Below are 19,656 nucleotides of genomic sequence, written 5' to 3' on the forward strand. Positions count from 1 at the left end.
TCTAACTATGTTTGACTCTCGATTGCATAGGATTCGTGGTTGTTTTTCTCGATTTACGCTATTTCATTTATTATTTCGCAAGCTAACTCAGCTATAGCATAATATGAAATCAGATCGCCATATGACCTCGTTTCTAGGAGTTGTGCACGAACAACAAATTGATTGATAGTAATCTTGTATATGGACGAGGCTTTTCAATGTCTTCGTGCCAGCCATCTAATACTAGGAAATGATATTCTGTTGCAGCTTTTGTATGTAATCCTTGTTCCGAGGGATGCGACATTTGCATAGATAGCTCACCATGCATCGCTACCTCGAACGTTCCATTTCGGGTGACGCTTCTCATTGTAGTCATTGGAGACGTGATGCTGGCTATTTCGATAATCATATTCGTATACTTCCATCGAGCAAAGCCGGTTGGTATCGCTGAACGTTAAGCGATTCTTTTCATAATTAATTACGTGCTGAATCGCGGGCACTTGAGATTACACATGATTGCGTGGCAAATAGACATGCATTTATTTGCATCTTGCGATCGTCTGTCGTTGTTTTGGAATATATATATATATATATATATATATACATATTTATTTATTTATTCACGCCGAAATATCGGACAGAAATATTATCCGTAATCAGTCACATTAGCTTATATCCATTCACGCAATATTTTAGGTTGGGTTCTACTCATACACGGCGCAAAACAAGACGAACTCGCACGATTTGGCAGTAAATTATAATTATCTTGACCAGCTAGACTCGGAGTGGTTTCATGTACCGAGAGAAAAAGTATATGATGAGAGGCTACGGGTCGTAAATCAAAAAAGGAGGTAGGTTTATTCCTCCACCGTTTCCCGCTTTAGAATCATAAGGAAAGCAATGATAAAGAATTGGGATGATTGATAGTGAACTGAATGTATATATTTATAATGAATCAAACTCCAACGGTGTATATTGACGGTGCGATATGTGAAATGGAATTTGAAATCACTATAGTCAACAAGATGAAATATTATCAGGAGAAGATGTCAGAAATATGACAGCCTCAGAATATATACAGACTCATGACACTCCTTATTATGATATATTATTACATACTATGTACGGATATTATTACGCAATCAGCAATCCCATCTAAACGACGTAGCAAACACCTTTCTATGATGTCATCACGAATTTATACGCATTCTTATTTGCGCAGATATAACAAAACTGGGAATGCTCATATTGGCCTCGAAGAATTCTTTGAGCCGTACGTAAACCTAGATGATGGTCACTGGACGAAGCCTTACTTTGATTGTGGCGGAGGCGATATCTGGATGGTCACCTATTCATCGCCAATGTTTGCACCGGATCCGAATAACAGCTCGCTAACTACGTTCAGGTTACTATATAACGTTAATTGCGTTCGATAATGTGTTCATGTTTCGCCAGCACAGGCAATCTTAATATGGTTTCGAAACAGACTGATTGATGCTTGCGATGCTTCTATATATGTGTGTAAATTTGTCACTATTAAATTTTTGAGAACGCGTGATCTATTTCTAAATCGACGAAGTGGTTTTTCTAGCACTTGTGTCAATTAAAGTCGCGTGAGTTTGTTTCCATCGTAGTAAACATTTGTATGTTTTTGTCGTACCCCGCAAAAATCGTATTGCATTACGCGTTAAGGGAAATCAAAATGCATGGAAATTGTACTATCCTTTTTTTATGGAAATGCCTTTATTTGGACGCAGTGGCGTAGCAACGGTTGACATAGATCTATCGAATATTGACATCAACCAGTGCGATCCAGAAAGCAATGAAAGTTGGGGGACAACGGACGACGTATTTCGTGGCACCCATTTATGTCTACCTACCACAAGGGTACATAATTATATTATCTCCTATAGAGCCATGTATAAACGTATACTAATTCATCTTGCTTTGTTATATCACTTCGTCTGTCGGTTGCCATTAAAGTTTTGCGCGTGAGTTTCGTGTAAACATTTTCATTGTTGCTTACATCGATTTGCCGTCCATCCGTCCGTCCACCCGTCCGTATAAAATTAGCTACGATGACTGGTATATGCTGCTGGTACCATGCACGCAACGTTTTCTTCATATTTCTTAACAGAGGTCTACTGATAAAATGTTATCATATAAATCTATGCTAGAATACCTCCTCTTCAGATTAAATGCATAATTATCGCAAAATATTATTTTCCTTTGGAAATACTGCGCATGCGCGAGCACCGTGTCAGGCGTGCAGTACGCACTGAAAAAAGCTGCATAATATAGCTTGTGAGGTAGACAGAGGAGTGAGGGACTGAAGGAAGGCGGTAGGGAAAAAAGTTGATGGCGATAGAAAAGCAATGGGGCTGGGCTAGGGAGAAGGGAGGCAAGGAGCAGGATGCGAGGAAACGACTTAGTAGTTTTACACCCTATAGACTAGGGCGCTCTACTAATTATAAACACAGGTCTACTGATAACAATTTATTACATAAATCTATGCCGAGATATCTCCTGGCCATATTAAATGCATATCCATAAACAAATATTATTCCTCTGGTGAGATAATACGCATGCGCTAACACTAACGTAGTCATATTGTGTACTGACTGGTACATGCCTCGGGCACCTTACATGCCAGACCTTCTTCCTATTTCTAATCAGAGATGTACTGATGAAATGTTATTATATAAATCTATGCTGAGATACCCCGTAACCACATTAAATGCAAAATCGTCACAAAATATAACTGCTCTGGTGAGATAATACGCATGCGCTAACACTAACGTAGTCATATTGTGTACTGACTGGTACATGCCTCGGGCACCTTACATGCCAGACCTTCTTCCTATTTCTAATCAGAGATGTACTGATGAAATGTTATTATATAAATCTATGCTAGAATACCTCCTCTTCATATTAAATGCATAGTTATCGCAAAATAATATTCTTCACGGAATATATTGCGCATGCGTGAGCACCGTTTCAGGCGTACATTACGGAGTGATAAAAACGGCATAATATAGCTTGCTGAAGTAGACAGAGGGGTGAGAGATTGAGGGAAGGCGGTAGGGAAGATAGTTGATGGGCGATAAAAAAGCAATGGGGCTGGGCAAGAGATAAAGGAGGCAAGGGGCAGAACGGGAGGGGATGACTTGAAAGTGTTGCACCCTATAGGCTAGGGCCCTCTACTAATTGTAAACACAGGTCTACTGATAACAATTTATTACATATATCTATGTTGAGATACCCCCTAACCGTATTAAATGCATATTAATCACAAAATATTACTCTTCTGATGAGATAGTGCGTATGCGCTAACACACTAACGTAGCCAGATTGCGTACTGGCTGGTATATGCTGCTGGTACCATGCACGCAACGTTTACTTCATATTTCTCAACAGAGGTCTACTGATAAAATGGTATTATATAAATCTATGCTAGAATACCTCCTCTTCAGATTAAATGCATAATTATCGCAAAATATGATTCTTCACGGGAGATATTGCGCATGCGTTAGCATTGTTTCAGGCGTACATTACGGAGTGATAAAAACTGCATAATACAGTTTGCTGGGCGAGGGACAAGGAAGGCAAGGGGCAGGACGGGAGGGGATAAATTAGGAGTGTTGCACCCTACAGGCTAGGGCGCGTTACTAATTATAAACACACGTTTACTGATAACAATTTCTTACATAAATCTATGCTGAGATATCCTCTGACCATATTAAATGCATATTCATCACAAAATATGACTCCTATGGTGAGATAATGCGCATGCGCAAACACCAACGTAGCAAGATTGTGTACTGACTGGTATATGCATCGGGCACCTTAGATGCAAGAACTTCTTCCTATTAATTAAGAAAGGTATACTGATGAAATGTTATTATATAAATCTATGCTAGAATACCTCCTCTTCATATTAAATGCATAATTATCGCAAAATAATATTCTTCACGGGAGATCTTGCGCATGCGTGAGAACCGTTTCAGGCGTACAGTACGGACGGATAAAAACTGCATAATATAGCTTGCTGGGGTAGACAGAGGGGTCGGAGAGTGAGGGAAGGTGGTAGCGAAGATAATTGATGGCGATATAAAAACAATGGCGCTGGACGAGGGACAAGGGGGGCAAGGGGCAGGACGCAAGGGTATGACTTGAGAGTTTTGCACCCTATAGGCTAGGGCGCTCTACGAATTATAAACACACGTCTACTGATAACAATTTATTACATAAATCTATGCTGAGATATCCCATGGCCAGAGTAAATGCATATCCATCACAATATATGATTCCTCTGGTGAGATAATGCGCATGCGCTAACACTAACGTAGTCAGATTGTGTACTGACTGGTATATGCCCCGGGCACCTTACATGCCAGGCCTTCTTCCTATTACTTATCAGAGGTGTACTGATGAAATGTTATCATATAGATCTATGCTAGAATACCTCTTCTTCAAATTAAATGCATAATTATCGCAAAATAATATTCTTCAGGGAAGATATTGCGCATGCGTGAGCACCGTTTCAGGCGTACATTACGGAGTGAAAAAAAGAGCATAATATAGCTTGCTGAGGTAGACAGAGGGGTTGGAGACTGAGGGAAGGCGGTAGGGAAGATAGTTGATGGGCGATAGAAAAGCAATGGGGATGGGCGAGGGACAAGGGAGGCAAGGGGCAGGACGGGAGGGGATGATTTAGGAGTTTTGCACCCTATAGGCTAGGGCGCTCTACGAATTATAAACACAGGGCTACTGATAACAATTTATTACATAAATCTATGCTGAGATATCCCATGGCCAGATTAAATGCATATCCATAAAAAAATATGATTCCTCTGGTGAGATAATGCGCATGCGCTAACACACTAACGTAGACAGATTGTGTACTGACTGGTATATGCTGCTGGTACCATGCACGCAACGTTTTCTTCATATTTCTTAGCAGAGGTCTACTGATGAAATGCTATCATATAAATCTATGCTAGAATACCTCCTCTTCAAATTAAATGCATAATTATCGCAAAATATTCTTCTTCACTAGAAATACTGCGCATGCGCAAGCACCGTGTTAAGCGTGCAGTACGGACTAAAAAAATGCTTAATATAGCTTGCTGAGGTAGACAGAGGGGTGAGGGACTGAAGGAAGGCGGTAGGGAAAAAAGTTGATAGCGATAGAAAAGCAATGGGGCTGGGCTAGGGACAAGGGAGGCAAGGAGCAAGATGCGAGGAAATGACGTAGAAGTTTTGTACCATACAGGCTAAGGCGCTCTACTAATTATCAACACAGGTCTACTAATAAGAATTTATTCCATAAATCTATGCTGAGATACCCCCCGACCATATTAAATGCATATTTATCACAAAATATGATTCCTCTGGTGAGATAAATCGCATGCGCTAACACCAACGTAGCCAGATTGTGTACCAACTGGTATAAACAGCGGGTACCATACATGCAAGGTCTTCTTCCTATTTCTTAACAGAGGTCTACTGATGAAATGTTATTATATATATCTATGCTAGAATACCGCCTCTTCATATTGAATGCATACTTATCGCAAAATATTATTCTTCACGGGAAATATTTCGCATGCGTGAGCACCGTTTCATGTGTACAGTACGGACTGAAAAAACTGCATAATATAACTCGCTGAAGTAGACAGAGGGGTGAGACACTGAGGGAAGGCGGTAGGAAAGGTAATTGATGGCGATAGAAAAGCAATGGGGCTAGGCGAGGGACAAGGGAGGCAAGGAGCAGAACGCGAGGGGATGGCATAGGAGTTTTGCACCATACAGACTAGGGCGCTCTACTAATTATCAACACAGGTCTACTTATAACAATTTATTACATAAATCTATGCTGAGATACCCCCTGACCATATTAAATGCATATTTATTGCATTACTAGACGATGTAAGCTGTCCATAATGCTCGCCGCTTTAACGTGATATAAAATCTGGCAGTCTAGGCGTGGGACGAATAATAACACAATGAAAGATGAACATATCGTAGTATATATATTTCGACCAGTTATAAACAGCAGTATGCATGAAATGATGGATGCACTAATGACTAATCAGTGGAGATGCGCTCTATTCACGTATTTATGCCTAGTGTAAATGCATCGAGCAGGCCTACGTATGAGTATTGCGGTTAGGAGTGCGTCTGCGTCGGGAAAACTTTACAGACGTTTTAATACCCGTACAGACTACGAATTTGATATGGTACTACATCAGCGCGCGTTAGACGCGCGTATAACGCCCGCTAAAAATTGCAGTGTGTACACGCTATCCCGCTCCAAATACGGGCTGGACCGCTCCAAGTTGGCTTCCTTACGAAGCAGGGCTATCTTAGTGTGCACCAAGTTATCCCGCTCCAACTCTGTGTCTGTACGCAATCGGTGTCTAAGGCCGTCGCACACCTACCCAAAAATCGGTCCGATTAAAAAATCTCTTCATCGTTTGTAAAATCGGCTCATCGCGACGCCTTCCGATAAACACCCGCACACCTACGATAAAGTATAATCAGCAATATCAAGTAGGCGCCATTTTGAATGTCATGTGACACGGGCACGTTCAGCTATTGGCTGTTCAAAAAAATCGTTTCAAATAATCGGCTCAAAATCAAACATGTTTGATTTGGAACGATCACCCGATAAAAATAATCGTAAGTAAAATCGTCTACAAATGAACGCGCACACCTACAGTCGAGAGTGCTCAATACTACCATGAGTAGAGCAAATATAGATAAATAGCTAAAGTTATACGGACACGGTAGTAATTTTGACTCTGTTTATTGCATACAGAACTGTTTTGTATGGAGCAAAGGCTCCATACTCATCAGTGCCGAATACAGAGTGATCTATTCAGAACATCCCAAGCAGTATAAAAACATCATGCATAATGTGTTCTATTATTCGTATTCATGCGTGCGCGTTCTAAAGAAATACCATAGATACTAATTAGCGCGTCATTGTCGGTGACTGCTGCGCGCTGGTGCTAAACTAAATTCATTGTAAGAGTTCACATAACGTTTCTTAATAAAAATTTATCTTTATGTCTGCATTTACTAATAAGTTCGTGTCGCGGTCTCAGGTTTGCACAATATGTAGAACTTCTAAAAGGTAATGAACCAGAAGTGATTTAATAGTGGCCACTTGTCAACTCTTACAATGAATTCAGTTTAGCGCCAGCGCGCAGCAGTCACCGACAATGACGCGCTAATTAGTATCTACGGTATTTCTATAGAACGCGCACGCATAAATACGAACAATAGAACACATTATGCATGATGATTTTATACTGCTCGGGATGTTTTAAATTGATCACTCTGTATTAGGCACTGATGAGTATGGAGCCTTCGCTCCATACGAAACAGCTCTGTATGCAATAAACAGAGTCAAAATTACTACCGTGTCCGTATAACTTTATCTATTTATCTATATATATATATATATATAATAATAATAATAATAATAATAATTGCCTAGGAGACCGAAACGGGCATTACACAGAATATATATATATAGGCCCCTATATATTAAACTGCGAGGCTACGCCTACGATGACGACGCTATATGGCGCAGGATAGCGTCCCTTGGCAAGAAGTCCTGTTGATCGACGGCACAGCTTAGCTGAGACGGCCGCAAATAAATCTTGTTGCTTGATTGCCATAGCTTGGGCTATAACTATTTGGGGTGTGACCAAGCTTGGGTAGAGCCAGATAGTTTAGTTTTTTAGCCAAAAAGCACTGAGGGTGGTCACAGCCAGAGTTTTTTTTGGGCCACCAGTGGTTCTTCTCCGTCCCCATTGGTCTTAGTATTACTGGAGACGGGACCGCCATTTTACGTAGTCATCCGAGCCACGGGAGATTCACAGTCTCCAATGTTGAGAGCCAGGTTTTTACACGTTGAGAAAATTTACTGACCCGGCAGGGGTTTGAACTCACAGCCTTCAGTGGACAGTGTACGAGGCTAAACCACTGGCCCACGGAAGCTCTCATATATATATATATATATACTGATGTTTACCCCCAGATCATCAAGGCGGCGAGCCCGTTGTTCTGCTACCTGATTGCAATTGGGGCGCTGCTGATGTGCGGTGACGTCATATTGCTGTTCTTCAAGCCGTCGGATGCACTCTGCATGACGGCACCGTGGTTTCATCATTTCGGATTTTTTCTCATGTACGGCTCACTATTACTTCGGACGTGGAGGTAGGTTGTCTTGCTCCTTAGAAACCGGAACGTATATTGCCATACACATACTACAATACATCATGTACATGTACATTGTTGTTCAAAACACGAATGGATAAAGAAAGTAATCTTTCTTCGAATCCAAGAAATAATTGAACAGCCCAAATCGTTATCCAACATTTCCGGTTAAGCGCGTGTACAGGATTTGTAGCAGGGGGGGGGTCTGGGGGCCCTCCCCCATAAATTTTTTGAAATTAGACCCCCTCAGATGCGTTTTCTGTGCGAGCAGGGGGGGGGGCCGGAACCCCTGAACCCCCCCCCTGTACACGCCCCTGGCGGTTGATAACTACAAGAGTACATAATAGAGAATCTCTATTATGTACTCTTGATAACTAGTAACAAAAGTAAGAAATAATACCAAAAACAGTACCAGTACAAAAGTAGCGAATAAATTAATGCATATATACTATACGAATATATACAATGAAACAAAGAAGATAATTTATCATTCAATACGTATCCTATAGTTTCCTACCATTAGTGGTATAGAATCACTTATCGCCAATCAATTTTTTAATCAATACTAGGGTATCACAAATCTTCAAAGTGAAATCAGCTAAGCAACTGAAGCTTGGCGATAAAGATCTCGGAAAGCGGCTGATACCGATCTGCACTGTTGCCGTCGGTTATCTATTGGCATGGACGCTGGGCAGTCCCTCCTACGCCATCACTATCAAGAACCAGGACGATCTCAAGATATACTACTGTTCACACGATTGGTGGCAGTACGCGGCTACATTAGGTACATCACACAGTAGTTTTTTATTCGTACAAGATTGTCATAGCCAGTACGTTCCTCATGTATCTATCTATTCATCTGTCTACCAGACTTCGATCTCAGGATATACTACTATTCACACGATTGGTGACAATACGCGGTTACTTGCTATGCTTACAATGCTAGGTACTTTATACTGTCGTTTTTTTATTCGTACAAGATTCTCATAGTCAGTAGTTATACGTTCATTATGTATCTATCTACCAGGTTTCGTTTCGCTTCCTGTAGCGCATATGTTGTCGTATAAGAACATACGATTTGGAATGTATAATATAGATCTACAACAAAAATCTATAATGTAGATCTAAAGTAGAGATTGTAGATCTATAATATAGATCTAGATATCTATATTATCATCACATCAGTCCACAGCCATTGCACGCAGTTTCACCAGGCGCATTATCCCAATGTTACAAGTTTATACTATGTTCGTGCTGGATAGCACTCCCTGTAATTACACCGTATAGTTTTAAGATGATTAGACATTTTGAGAATTGTCAAGGTTCATTGATGAATATATACGGATATTTCTCTATTCATATCAGGGCAATGTACATTTCTGCTATGGGGCGTGTACTTGTGCTACAGCGTCAGAAAAGCGCCATCTAGTTTCAACGAGAGCAAGTTCATATCATGGGCCATTTACAACACAATATTCATGAACAACTTCATTGTTATCATCAGGTAAATATATTGAATTAGGTTACATCATACTGCATCATTTCTATGCGCCATGCATACTTACTTCATTACTACCATAGCAAAAAAAACAACTGTCGCATTAAAGCATAAAAAGTGGTCAGTTTCCGTTGGAAAATAGATGAGGCATATAAAAACTGCACGATAAACTTCAATTTTCAATAAACAGTTACACCAGGCCACCCACATCTTCTGTATAAGTTAGAAACACAGTAGAATAGAGAGCGAGGATTTACTTATCTTAATCATCTGTATTAACCAGGAGTAGATAATAGGGAATCCCTATTATCTACTCCTGGTATTAACATATCTACTTATGAATACATTTCGGGTTATATCGATTTTGAAGACGTATACGTGTACTTTTTTTCAGGGTCGTAATACTCGGCTCTGTAGGTCCCGATTTGCTATATATGCTACACGTCATTCAGCTACAAGTTCCGGCCACGATTACGCTCCTACTAATATTTGCTCCAAAGGTAATAACAACGTTAATTTAATATCGCCAATAATATCGAACTTTAATGAAATACCATCGGCTTAGTGGATTTGCCAGCGTTCATTCAACCAATCAGCGCCCCCGATTCCCATGACGTCATGTGGCAATCTGTGGCATATCCTCTAACCGTTAGTTATTAATTACATAAGAGCATGTCGTGTTTAAGAAGATCGGTGTCAAGAGAGGCCGTATCAAGTCCGTATTTCGCATATTCTATATGTCTACAGGCCTTATATATACTCTACATATATTCTATAGGTCTACAGGTCTTATATATGCTACATATTTTCTATATGTCTACAGGTCTTATATATACTACATATCTTCTATATGTCTACAGGTCTTATATATACTACATATCTTATTAGCTTTTGATATCTTCTATAGGTCTACAGGTCTTATATATGCTATATATCCTCTATATGTCTACAGGTCCTACAGGTCTTATATATGCTACATATCTTCTATAGGTATACAGGCCTTATATATGCTACATATCTTCAAGAGCTAATAATACCTAGAGTGTACAACGGAAAAACGGGAAAATAGTGCTATTTCACGACTACATTATTCTACTTTGTAACGCTTGTAACTACTTGTAGACGCGTGTAGGTTGCTGAATAAAGTGGATGCGAAGCGGCGTAAGGCATGTGGGAGGGGAGGTTTAGGAGCCGATATCTCCGCCTAGGAGTATCGTATTGACAAGCGGTTGGTCTTGTTGTAGAGAGCAAGGAATTCTGCTTAATGCAATACCATGAAATTATTCTAGACTCGCAGGCAAAGTAGAATAATGTAGTCGTGAAATGGCACTATTTTCCCGTTTTTCCGTTGTACACTCTAGGTATTATTAGCTCTTGATATCTTCTATAGGTATACAGGCCTTATATATACTACATATATTCTATATGTCTACAGGTCTTATATATGCTACATATCTTTTATATGTCTACAGGTTTTATATATATTACAAATTTTCTATATGTCTACAGGTCTTATATATGCTACATATATTCTATAGGTATACAGGTCTTATATATACTACATATATTCTATAGGTCTACAGGTCTTATATATACTACATATATACTATAGGTCTACAGGTCTTATATATGCTACATATCTTCTATAGGTCTACAGGTCTTATATATGCTACATATATTCTATAGGTCTACAGGTCCTATATATGCTACATATATTCTATAGGTCTACAGGTCCTATATATGCTACATATATTCTATAGGTCTACAGGTCCTATATATGCTACATATATTCTATAGGTCTACAGGTCTTATATATGCTATATATCTTTGATATGTCTACAGGTCTTATATATGCTACATATATTCTATAGGTCTACAGGTCTTATATATACTACATATATTCTATAGGTCTACAGGTCTTATATATGCTATATATCTTTGATATGTCTACAGGTCTTATATATACTACATATATACTATAGGTCTACAGGTCTTATATATGCTACATATCTTCTATATGTCTACAGGTCTTATATATACTACATATATACTATATGTCTACAGGTCTTATATATGCTACATATCTTCTATAGGTCTACAGGTCTTATATATGCTACATATATTCTATAGGTCTACAGGTCTTATATATACTACATATATTCTATATGTCTACAGGTCTTATATATGCTACATATCTTCTATAGGTATACAGGCCTTATATATACTACATATATTCTATATTTCTACAGGTCTTATATATGCTACATATCTTCTATAGGTATACAGGCCTTATATATACTACATATATTCTATATTTCTACAGGTCTTATATATACTACATATCTTTTATATGTCTACAGGTCTTATATATATTACAAATTTTCTATATGTCTACAGGTCTTATATATACTACATATATACTATAGGTATACAGGTTTTATATATGCTACATATCTTCTATATGTCTACAGGTCTCATATATACTACATATCTTCTATAGGTATACAGGCCTTATATATACTACATATATTCTATAGGTCTACAGGTCTTATATATGCTACATATCTTTTATATGTCTACAGGTCTTATATATATTACAAATTTTCTATATGTCTACAGGTCTTATATATGCTACATATATTCTATAGGTATACAGGTCTTATATATACTACATATATTCTATAGGTCTACAGGTCTTATATATACTACATATATACTATAGGTCTACAGGTCTTATATATGCTACATATCTTCTATAGGTCTACAGGTCTTATATATGCTACATATATTCTATAGGTCTACAGGTCTTATATATGCTATATATCTTCTATAGGTCTACAGGTCCTATATATGCTACATATCTTCTATAGGTCTACAGGTCTTATATATGCTACATATATTCTATAGGTCTACAGGTCTTATATATGCTATATATCTTTGATATGTCTACAGGTTTTATATATACTACATATATACTATATGTCTATAGGTCTTATATATGCTACATATCTTCTATAGGTCTACAGGTCTTATATATGCTACATATATTCTATAGGTCTACAGGTCTTATATATGCTATATATCTTTGATATGTCTACAGGTCTTATATATGCTACATATATTCTATAGATATACAGGTCTTATATATACTACATATCTTCTATATGTCTACAGGTCTTATATACGCTACATATCTTCTATATATATATATATATACATGTCTTACATATACTACATATCTTCTATAGGTCTACATGATCCACTCCGCGGAAGAGCCTTCAAACGCTCCTGGCGCCTCTGTGACTGGATACAGAACGAACAGGGTGGCACCTGCCCCTCCTGCTGTTGCCTCTGTCAGCGGGGGCTTAGCTCTTCCGCCTCCACCAAGCTAGATACTCTGCAGTGCACAGACATTTGCGTGCCCGTGAAATAGTAGACGTCCCGAGATTCGAAGTCGACACGTGAGAGTTCGTAAAAGTGCTGTCGTTAGCACGCGTTATATAACACTAATAATAATAATAACAATAACAATAACAATAATAATATTGTTATTAATAATATGTTATTATTATTATTATTATTATTATTATTATTATTTATTATTGTTATTTTTTCTAGTAGTAGTAGTAGTAGTAGTAGTAGTAGTAGTAGTAGTAGTAGTAGTAGTAGTAGTAGTAGTAGTAGTAGTAGTAGAAAATAGTGTCGTGTTATATATTTTATCTTGATAATCGACTGGACGTCATACGTTTCAATTACGCAAGCACGCACACGTGTACGCACGCACGCACGCACGCACGCACGCCCGCACGCACGCACGCCCACACGCACACACGCACGCATGCACGCGCCTACACGATATATATATATATATATATATATAATTATATATACACACATATATATATATATATGTGATGTTATAACGGTAGAACGCTTACAAGGCTACATAGCTAACGCGTAGTCGTATGATGTCAACGTACCTTATTTGTCACCTATAGTTATAGTGTTCATGTTTGTCCCGCACGAGTAAAGCCAACGTATTCCAGTCACTGTGTGTTCTATCGTTCGTACTGATCATCAGCTATACGCGAATAAAATCCTGGCGGCGGGGTGTAATGCAACTTGTTGAGGTAAAACGCTGTAACATCATCTGCATGACTTGCTACATGTGTACAGTCAAATTGTTTTTCTGTAAACATAATGCGCATTTTTATACGTAATACCTACTTATGGGTATATTTCGAACGCACAGAGGCCGTGTCTAAAGAAAGGCCGTATATATCAAGTTTAACTATCCTCGACATATGAGGAAGGTTTTCTACGTCATGTATTGGTACACTCTATGGCATATTTGCCGCAGCTTTCTTACGTTTAACTGGTGGGTGGGGCATATTCTATTCTGGAATACAACCAGCTGGGTGACTAGTAAACATAAACCATATCGTTGACCATATATATTCAATGTAATTAATTATGTAATTAATTATGTAATTAATGTATTATGTAATTATGTATTATGTATTATGTATTATGTATTATGTAATTATGTAATTAATGTATTATGTAATGTATGTATGTAAATGGCTATTTCCCATATATATATATATATACATCAAGAGTAAATAATAGAAAATTTTCTATTTCTTATTAATTCAAAATGTTCTATTATTGACTCTTGATATATATATATTTAAATACGTAAACATATTTGGTGATATGTAATGTTTGATAGAGATGTGTATGGTACGTAGAACGAAGACATAGCATCTTTATTATGTATTGCAGCGCATCTTACAGCGGTTATATTTGTTTGCTTGGATGACTAAAATACACGACACTTCACTGTAAGTAAAACACATCCTATGCTGTACGTTACTGTTAGTAAGAACAAACAAAAATTCAATATGAGTAAAACGCATTGAACTAATGAAATTTTTACTTGAACTTTGAATATTTATTAACCGCTATATTGTGATATATAAGGACGCTAAATACAAAGAAACGGATGTAAAATAACCTTGTTATTATACAAGGGCTGATCACCATTACATAGATTTAAACAATTGGAGCAGCAACTATATTTTCTATGAAACCATTTTTTACTCGTCTAAAAAGTCATTATATTTGTGTATGATTTCATGGTAGTGCACATTGATCTTAGCGTAATTTGTGCCGAAATTATAGAAGCAATCCTAACAGCTATTTAAAATATCGTTATATAATTTAAACGTGAGTCACGGGGAAAACTAAAATTACGGTTTGCCTGATTGAACTATATTGCCCGATAAGGGATACTACATTTATACGATAACTATTACTGATGAAAAACGCCTATTCACGTCAGTGGTGGCATTAGCGCTTGCTAGCAAATGATGCATTTCTTGGTAAGTTGTCCGTTTTGCGTAAGCCATTCGGTGATTAAAATGCAGATTTTTCCTATTCAGTAGAAGTACAACAAAGAATGGCACAATGGTTATTCTGAATCAATGTAACCTGTAAGCCTTACAAAAACGAGAATTATACGGTAAAACGTAGTCGGTACGCATTTAATCACAACGCTGATTTATTATTCCATATGCACGTGAAGTTATGTCACTAGTAAGATTTCGGTTCATTCAGATCATTTAATAGAAAAATTAGAGAAGAATAGAAAGAGAAAAATAGAAACGCTGGCAAATACTGCTTGCAAACTATTGCCACTGTGGTGACACAGACATGCTCGTAGTTATCCCAATGACTACGCTGAAACAAAGCTATAGATTCTACGTAAATAGTTTCAGATGAGTATATAGTTCAGCGCATGACATAACAACTCACCAGGAGGATCGGTACTTCATGCGCTAATGTTTTCCCGCTCTCATATCGTCAAGTATATCCACTATAAGAACAAAATGCATTGCGTCAGTCCATTCAACGATTGTTTGTTAAAATACGTATCAATAATGATGCTACCGAGGAGGTACTATACCACTAATGATATCCTATCCATCTATCCCACCTATCCAAGTACTACCTTTTTATTCGATAACACACACACCTATATATATATATATATATATATATATATATATATACTAGTATTATTATACTTATATCTATGCGTACTCTTTGTGATGTGTCATGGATATATAACTATATATATATAGTATACTATAGTATTATAGGTTAAGTATATTAAGTATAACTAATAAGTAGTATAGATAGATATAGGTAGGATATATTTATTGATTAGTAATTAGATATGTATTACGCTGAAACTGAGAAATGAAAGATTGGATTGAATGTTAGCAAACTATACTTAACTCAATTGCATTCAGCAAGCAGGCGTCCTCTGAGCGGAGTGGCGCTCGCGACGTTTCCGGTTTCCTTGTCGCATATTATCCAGGACGTCCACTGCACATAAACATTAATAAAGAATGAAAGTCGTCTGTGCGTTTTTTATTATCATATGCTTGTTTAAAAATAGTCTTTAAACGATGAATTGGTTTTGGACGCACGTTTTACATATCGTAGATGTGTTTGTTTGAATTCTGTAAATAAAAGGGTTTATTTAATGCTACTCAAAATCGTTTTTTTTCCATTATACCTACCGATTCAGTCCGCATAACACATACCCGTGCGCCGCCGCAACACGTCTCGATCCATTCGAACAGGGATACGCATGCAAGCGCATAGCATGCAGTGCCACAAACGTAACCACTTACTAATTGGCAATCGCAATCAAGGAGTCGTGTCCTCTGACGACTGTTGCGTCCACGTTTTAACGATTTCCCGTTTCCCTTGGTCGCATATCCCCCCAAAATTCTGTCCAGGATGTTCACTGTACATAAACATTGATGCAGAATAAAACGCAGGTATGTCTCATGTTTGATTAAGTTGATCTTGTGTTGTCTCGAAAGATAGTTGTTGCGTTAAATTGGCGGCGTCGCAGATCTTACGCATTTATTAGGCACTTATTGTGGATCTGTATTATGTGGTGTGCGCTGCGTATGTGTGTGTGCGTGTCGTGGGCGTGCGCTGTGTGTCGTCGCGTGCGTTGGCGTGCGTAAGTTGTGTTGTGTGTGTGTGTGATGTGTGTGTGTTTGTGTGTGTGTGTGTGTGTGTGTGTGTGGTGGTATGTGTGTGTGTGGTATGAAGGTGTGTTGTGTTTGGTGTGTGTCGACGCTCGCTCGCTCGTCGTGTATGTCTGCATTGGTGGTGTGTGTGATGGCGCTGCCGCATTCCGTGTGTTGTGTGTGGAGCGCGGGCGGCCGTGTGAGAGGCGCTGTGTGGCGTGTGTGGGCGTGCTAGTGCCGTGAGTGCTGCGACGGGTGCCGGTGTGTGTCGTGTTCGCTGTTTTGCGGGCGCGGTCTATATATTCTAAACATTGTAAGCCGGGGTCGTTCTGTTAAACAGTTGTTGCACCAATCACGGGGAGAGGGTAGGTCGCCTGACACGAAATCGGAGCACACTTTGGGGCGCTATCCACGGTCACACATTTACCCATGCATCTACATTCACACGGACGAATGCAGCAATCACGCACGAAAGCACCGTTTTCGGCGGACGAACACGTTTTCGCAGGCGAACACATTTGGCGGCATTCCAGAACCAACGGATTTCAATTGAAAAGCCAAATAAGACGCTATATACGATACCGGAGTAATCGACAAAGGACAGTAATCGACATACACGAAATCCAGCTATATATCCAAGCTGCTCATCCCTCTAGTACATCCTTTAGTACAGGATTTACCTTAGCGGCAGCCAAAAACACATCACTTAACAGCGGCGCGCCAAATTCGCCTAACACGTGCACGCGCATTACACAGCGCAGACAGGGACACGTACGCACTTACTAATTTGCATCGGCAACTCGTCAAGATTTCCACTGCACATAATTATTTGGAGCAATAAAAAACAGTTTAAGTTTTGAGTTGTTTATTGGAAATAGTCGTCATAGTTCGTTTCAAGTTGGTTTCGTGATCGTTTCGGTGAAACAATGTTGTTTATATCTATCTAGCTTTAATATATATACTGCTACAGCTACTACTATATGTACAGCTATATATTTACCTCTAGATATCTATCCATCTATCTATCTATCTATCTATCTATCTATCTATCTATCTATCTATCTATCTATTCTTATGCTATCTATTCTATCTATCTATCCTATCTATGCTATCTTATCTATCCTATTCTAATCTATCTATCTCATCTATCTAATCTATCTATGATATTCCCGTATCTATCTATCATATACTATCTATCTATTCTATGCTATCTAGTCTATCTACTCCTATGTATCTATCTATCTATACTATGTCATCCTATCTATTTAATGCTATGTATCTATCTACCTATCTAGTCCAATCTATCTATCTATCTATCTATCTATCTATTCTCATCCTATGCTATCTAAGTCTATCTGATCCTATCATATTCTATTCTTATCTATGCTATTCTATCTTATCTATCTATTTCTATCTAATCTAATCATATTCTAGTCTATCTATCTATGCTCATCTCTATCTACGGCTATCTATCCTATCTATCTTAGTCTAGTCTATTCCTATCTATCTATCTATTTCTCTCTATACTTAAAATATATATATATTATATATTAAATGATATAATACATTCAAAACCAAACATTCTGCCATTTTTGGGTATGAAAATGATGATATAAACTATACGTTCACCAAATATTGGATTGTGTGCATTAGCTTAACATAAAAATTCATGTGATAGGAAAATCGGCGCGGACCAAACAGAAGATAATATTCTATCATTAATACGTATATATATTATGCATATATATATGTATAATATATATATACTATATTATATTATATATTATGATTCAATGAATTTTATGTCAAGGTCGTGAGTGCCATTAAAATAATTTTGAAAGCTTTTTAATGTTTTATTATGTTTTCTGGCACGCGTAGTTTTTCTTGTCACTAATTATTCATGACTCCAAAATAGCATTTTGGGTTTGGATTAAGCGTACTCTACGGCAATAGCATTAATTACCATCCTAACCAATACACTGATAACTACACTAAAACTTCAATAACGCACTTCTCTAAAAAATGGTTTGAGCTTTTTATACATTACAGGCTCTAAAAACAGAATTTAATAGGGCCCGTACTGTAGTGGGGCATCTGCCACTTCATCTTACCCGTGGTGCCTCACGCTTAAACCTAAAGCGGATAAAACAACATGAGTTAGCGATAGAAGCATAGATGTCTGGCAACAATTCTAGCCAATTCCAGGGAATTATCAACCACAACAATATACAGCAATAGGCACATTCTGCTGTCAATGTCATTCATGAAAAAATCGACCATAATGAGAGTCGTTCGAGAACAATGCGATTGATCGATAGTAGTAAACAGTTTTTATAATCCTTACTTCTTAGCTATAAAATAGCAAAAACTTCAATACCTTTTGATAATTTGAAATAGCACACAGATGCGCGTTTTGTCCGCAATGTCCAGTCGCCTTATCACATCAGTTACGGCAATAAACTGAGCATTAAGCTTTAACATGTCAAATTCGATCGCGATAAGGAGTAATATTTTTACTTTGTACGGCCAACTCCGCATCCTCTCTCTGACAGACATATTATCCGAATTATTCATTTCACGCGAAACAACCATGTTTCGCAAATTGAAATTAGCGCAAATTTAGGATTATATGCACAGAGATTTCATCAACAGCACGCCTCCATGGATAATTAGGCACTGAATTCTTATGATTAATCTTATGATTGATGTATTGCATGAATAACCGGCGCACACGATGTACCGGCGCACACGTGGTTATTTTACTCAAGTAAAATGAACGTCATGGAGTTCATTTTAGGCTCAGCGTGTGCAGGCGGATTTTCGTTGAGTAATTTGACGCTATCGCGTCATTTTTACTCACGTGTGCCGGGCGGAATTTTCGGTTGAGTTAAC

The 19,656-nt window shown here is 38.0% G+C and overlaps 1 protein-coding gene and 1 long non-coding RNA gene across 2 annotated transcripts in view; one reads left to right on the forward strand and one right to left on the reverse strand.

Annotated features, from left to right (window-relative positions):
* The window catches only part of LOC106817356 (probable G-protein coupled receptor CG31760), a 13,357-nt gene extending 256 nt beyond the window's left edge, over positions 1-13,101 (forward strand). The window contains exons 2-9 of the mRNA XM_014822049.1: positions 676-830; positions 1,202-1,384; positions 1,737-1,827; positions 8,033-8,211; positions 8,781-8,995; positions 9,577-9,715; positions 10,104-10,209; positions 12,958-13,101. Coding sequence (XP_014677535.1) covers positions 676-830; positions 1,202-1,384; positions 1,737-1,827; positions 8,033-8,211; positions 8,781-8,995; positions 9,577-9,715; positions 10,104-10,209; positions 12,958-13,101 — 1,212 coding nt within the window. The remainder of the gene's footprint in view (positions 1-675; positions 831-1,201; positions 1,385-1,736; positions 1,828-8,032; positions 8,212-8,780; positions 8,996-9,576; positions 9,716-10,103; positions 10,210-12,957) is intronic.
* A 1,540-nt stretch (positions 13,102-14,641) lies between these two features.
* LOC106818833 lies at positions 14,642-16,228 on the reverse strand. Its single transcript, XR_001395310.1, has 3 exons — positions 16,013-16,228; positions 15,527-15,587; positions 14,642-15,145 (listed from the first exon to the last, which is right to left on the reverse strand). It is a non-coding gene; the product is annotated as an uncharacterized LOC106818833 (long non-coding RNA).
* Positions 16,229-19,656: the final 3,428 nt, after the last annotated feature.

Source organism: Priapulus caudatus, unplaced genomic scaffold (assembly GCF_000485595.1).
Source record: "Priapulus caudatus unplaced genomic scaffold, Priapulus_caudatus-5.0.1 Scaffold2, whole genome shotgun sequence".
Lineage (NCBI taxonomy): Eukaryota > Metazoa > Priapulida > Priapulimorpha > Priapulimorphida > Priapulidae > Priapulus > Priapulus caudatus.